Source organism: Sinocyclocheilus grahami, unplaced genomic scaffold (assembly GCF_001515645.1).
Source record: "Sinocyclocheilus grahami isolate Dianchi unplaced genomic scaffold, SAMN03320097.WGS_v1.1 scaffold499.1, whole genome shotgun sequence".
Lineage (NCBI taxonomy): Eukaryota > Metazoa > Chordata > Actinopteri > Cypriniformes > Cyprinidae > Sinocyclocheilus > Sinocyclocheilus grahami.
This window is the reverse complement of record NW_015505678.1, coordinates 374,868-380,042: the sequence shown is the minus strand read 5'-3', so window position 1 is coordinate 380,042 and position 5,175 is coordinate 374,868. Positions and strand designations below refer to the sequence as shown.

Genomic DNA, 5,175 nt, shown 5'->3' with positions numbered 1-5,175 from the left:
TCCCGGAGGTGCATGAGGAGCTCAACAGGTCGTGGACGGCACCTTTTTACTGCCGGAAACTGATTTGCTGGATCCTCCTCCCTCACCACCCTCGATGGAGGGGCAGCTAGGGGGTTACAAAGGGCCCCCCGGTGGAGCGGTCGGTTGCGATGCAGTTGTGTCCTAATACCGTCTCCAACGGGCAGGGAGAACCGTGCCTCCCCTCCCGGGTCTGTAGGTACTCGACTGGCCAGCGACGCCTATACGACCTGTGGAGAAGCTCCCTCCGACTTACACGCTATGGCGTGATTGTATGTGCACCAGGCCAAGGCACTGAGGGACATGCACGAGGGGGTTGCGAGCTCACTCAACTAGAGGTGTTGCATCCTCCTGGGCGCTGGCTCGTGGCGCCTCGCTGACAGATATCTGTAGGGCTGCGGGCTGGGCGACCCCTAACACATTCGCTAGATTCTATAGCCTTCGTGTGGAGCCGGTATCCTCCTGTGTTCTCACCTCAAACGGGTAGAAGCACTGAGGGGCCCCGGCTTCGGGTCGGCTTGCAAAACCACTCCAGAGAGTCCATACAGTAGACCCTGTTGAGTTCCTCCGTCCCCTCGGCAGCCAGACGTGGCGGAGCGTCCGGCGCCAGGCCTTCACTCGCTGAATCCTCGAGAACCGGTAGAAGGCTGGGTTCCATATGTAAGACCCAAGTGGATCTCATATGTGTAAAGTCCATGGTATAGCCTTGAGCCCGTGTTTCCCCGGCAGACTTCTGCCATTCCAAGAGGGTTCAATCACCTCCATTCTTCCATATGCACCTAAGGGATGTCCATATGTGTATTGCTTCCGAAACCTCCTTCAGGAAGGTTCGAGCTTCCGTAACGTCCCTGGTCCAAGTGGAACGGGTACGTTTACCCAGTGTTATCCAGTCTTACTCAGTGGGTAGTGCCATAGTAGCAGTAGCTGGTCCTCTTGTGCACGCCCTGGCCTGCGCCAAAAAATAGGGGCGCAGGTGGCTTCCACAGGACACTGGAAGGGGCGGTAGCTGTGGCCTTTTGGTAGGATCCCAATTTCGTCGGTCATCCGACGTGATGTCGGGAGTGACCGACTGAAAGGGAATGTCTTGGTTACTTATGGTAACCCTCGTTATGTGCATTGGCTCGTTTAGTTTACACTCGAAGTAGATTGGTCCCTCTAAGCGAGATCCCAATTTCGTCGGTCATCCGACGTGATGTCTCCGTTCCCTCCTTCAGGGAACGAGGGTTACCATGCGTAACCGAGACGTTTTATAGAAAGAGATTTCAACAGTGTCTCAAACTATGCTCAATGTCTGCAATCAAAGGTCAGAGACCTCATTAGGAACTCAAATTTTTCACATTAAGTTTTGTCACTAACTGACTCGTACTGTTTGTGTCTGCTTGTATTTCTTCTATTGAGAAAAATGTTTGAGACAAAGTTGAAACTTTGATAAAACATATTTGAAAACTCAATGAAAACAGATCTGAACATGAACTCAAATGCTTCTGAATAAAACTTTGAGGTTGAAAACTCTGTGAAAGCCAAAGCCTGCAATCAAAAGTCATACATCTCAATATGAACTCAAATCTTTCTCAGAACTTTGAGACAAACATGAGAACCCTATAAAAACCAAAGTCTGAAATCGAGTCAAATCTCAATATGAACTCAAATATTTCTCATTACATTTTTTAAAGAAAGTTGAGAACCGTATGCAAACCAAAGCCTGTTATCAAATCAGATCTCAGTCTGAATTCAAATATTTCTCAATACATTTTTGAGACAAAATTGAAAGTTCTAAACCAAAACCTGCAATCACGTCAAGCGTATCAATATGTACTCAAATATTTCTCAGAACTTTGAGACAAAGAACACTATAAAAGGGTTGAAATCGAGTCAAATCTCAATATGAACTTAAATATTCCTCATTATATTTTTTAAACAAAGTTGAGAACTTTATATATATATATATATATATATATATATACAGTGGGGCAAAAAAGTATTTAGTCAGCCACCAATTGTGCAAGTTCTCCCACTTAAAAAGATGAGAGAGGCCTGTAATTTTCATCATACAATGATCCCAAACACACCGCCTGGGCAACGAAGGAGTGGCTTCGTAAGAAGCATTTCAAGGTCCTGGAGTGGCCTAGCCCGTCTCCCGATCTCAACCCCATAGAAAATCTTTGGAGGGAGTTGAAAATCTGTGTTGCCCAGCGACAGCCCCAAAACATTACTGCTCTAGAGGAGATCTGCATGGAGGAATGGGCCAAAATACCAGCAACAGTGTGTGAAAACCTTGTGAAGACTTACAGAAAACGTTTGACCTCTGTCATTGCCAACAAAGGGTATATAACAAAGTATTGAGATGAAATTTTGTTATTGACCAAATACTTATTTTCCACTATAATTTGCAAATAAATTCTTTAAAAATCCTACAATGTGATTTTCCGGATTTTTTTTTCTCATTTTGTCTCTCATAGTTGAGGTATACCTATGATGAAAATTACAGGCCTCTCTCATCTTTTTAAGTGGGAGAACTTGCACAATTGGTGGCTGACTAAAATACATTTTTCCCCCACTGTGTGTGTATATATATATATATAAAAGACTGCAATCAAACCGGATCTCATTATGAAATAAAATATTTCTCAATAAATTTTTGAGGAAAAATTGAGAACTTAAAAAACAAAGCCTCTCAATATTAACTCAGATATTTAGCAAATGTGTGAGACAAAGTTGAGAACTCCATAAAAAGCAAAGCCTGCAATCGAGTCAGAACTCAATATGAACACAGGAATGTCTCATATTTCTGAGACACAATTGAGAGCTCTAAACCAAAATCTGCAATCAAGGCTAATATCTCAATATGAACTCACATATTTCTCAAATTTGAGACAAAACTAAATATGTAGTTTGAGACCTATATATATATATATATTATATACAGTTTTCCCCACATCGATATAAGCAATAATAAGGATGCTTGTTTATAATAAATACATAACTATATATCCAGTTGCATGACAAGAGAAGTAAACTGAAGAAGGAAAAACCAAAGCAATCATTTTTTTACTTAAATAAATCAGAGGACAAAAGTTCAAAATAAATAATAACAATAAAATGAATGAATGGATAAATAAATAAACAAATACATTTGCATGACAAGAAACGTAAATTGAAGCAGGCAGCAGTCAGAACACAAACTCAGCTTAATATCAGAATCAAAAACAAGCGCATTTGTTAAATGTCAACATTTGAAGTGAATTGTGTAATTCTATTTGGGTCACAGAATCTGTTGTGACAGAAACAGCATGAGAGCTTGATCCAGAGAGATTCAGAGATTTTAGGAGGTTACCGTGTGTAATAAGGTCCAGCCTTATGTTATTATATTATTTAAATAATATTTTGAACTAGGTTTTATTTTAATATTTTCAGTTTTCGTTTTAGTTACATTTAAGTTGAATTTTTAGTTATTTTGTTTTTGTAATTTTTATAATAATTTGTCAAATATTTTTTTATTATTTTTTTATTTTTTATTTTAATTTTAGTGCTTGAACGTCGACTTATTTTAGTTAATGTTTTTTGTTTAGTTTTACGTTTTTCATTTTATATTTTATTATGGCTTTATATTTTAATCTTCATAAACGATAATAACCCTGCACCCTCAAGTCTCTATGTCATATTCAATGTTTTATCATCGCTCACTAAAGTCCCAGCCCTTTTCTCCCCACCTCACCCGAGCCACAATAAACTGCAGTATGCTCATATTCTCCTAACACAACGAGGGTTGCCCTCTCTGCAGGAAAGCCAAGGACCCACAGAGGAATAAATCACAGCTCGGCCACCAGCGTGGCATTTCAATATGTGAGATGAGACGCTCTATCAGCTGGCCTTGAATCCACAGCACCATCCACGAGCTACACGTCCTGTTCAGAGGGGTTAAAAAAACAAGCGTGACGCATTTAATCCAGTTTCACGCTGAAAATGATGAGTGGATTCCACCTGAGCCTGGCACATTTAACCTAATTGGGCCGGTTTGTGGACTCATTGATGTGACTTTTGGACTAATTGTGCAGCTTCAATGCATTTTTTCATGTTGCATTTCTAAAATGCAAACTGTACATGTGACTGCAAAGACGCTAACATTCATTCCCAGCACCTCAGGCAGAGAAAATAATAAGCTGTGCTCTCTGGACGCGGTTAAGCGTGGCGAGTGCCGTCAGGTTTAAAGGGCAGAGGAAGCCGTGCTGGTTTGTTGTGGTTCTGCTGTGGCAGGTGGAGCTCACCTGAGGATGAGGAGGATACATGAGGTGTGTGAGAGCAGCAGGGGGTGGAGCCTAACACACACACACTTCCCATCACCTGCGCTGACTCATCCTGCAATTATCCTGAAATAAACAGGTTATTTGAAATCATGGAACTGTGACTCAAGCGTTTCTGGAAGAATCTGCTGCAATTAGAGTTTAGACTGAAGAGGCTTTAAAGCTTTTATGTCTTACAGTTTTTCTCAGTCGCTTTGGTGCATTTCTCACATCACTATTTACATTTGCACAACAGTTAGTTCAACCTCCACAACATTTAGTCATTTGTGCACATCATAGTAGCAGTTTCTCATTCCTTCGAACAAATTGCAAATGATTTTGGACATGCATCAATTGCTTTCATACAACTCTCTGCTGTTTTATAACATTATCATTTGCTTATGTCATGTCAGTCAAAATTAACTATACTTGTGAATGCGGAATAGTCATTCCATATAAAACTAATAGTCCTCATTTCATTGCTTGAGTCATTACATACAAAAATTGTTCAACTAGTTGTCAAAATCTGTCAAGCTAATTTTACAAATTTTTTTAAATCTTTTTTTTCCTGAAAATGTCTCCTAAATTGAACAATTTCTCTCAGGTGAATCTCAACTTTCACTGATGAGAAGGGGTGTGTGAAGCATTAGTTGCAACCACTGATAAGCCACTTCTCTACAGTCATTGTCAGAGCTGAATCCCATAAACCCCCACTTTACAAGCATATATGAACCAAGCAGGACATAGTGTGTACTATTTCTACAATACTGTGACACAGAAATGGAAGGTCAGCCTCGTGGAAGAGGGGTGAGGGGACAAAACGGGGGAAGAGGAAGAAGAGGCCAAGTACATAGGCGGATCCCTGATGAAATCAGGG

The 5,175-nt window shown here is 40.8% G+C and overlaps 1 protein-coding gene across 1 annotated transcript in view; it reads right to left on the bottom strand.

The window, feature by feature from the left end:
* The window catches only part of LOC107554364 (sodium channel protein type 8 subunit alpha-like), a 54,467-nt gene extending 50,134 nt beyond the window's left edge, over positions 1-4,333 (bottom strand). The window contains exon 1 of the mRNA XM_016236853.1: positions 4,284-4,333. Coding sequence (XP_016092339.1) covers positions 4,284-4,304 — 21 coding nt within the window. The 5' untranslated portion in view covers positions 4,305-4,333. The remainder of the gene's footprint in view (positions 1-4,283) is intronic.
* Positions 4,334-5,175: the final 842 nt, after the last annotated feature.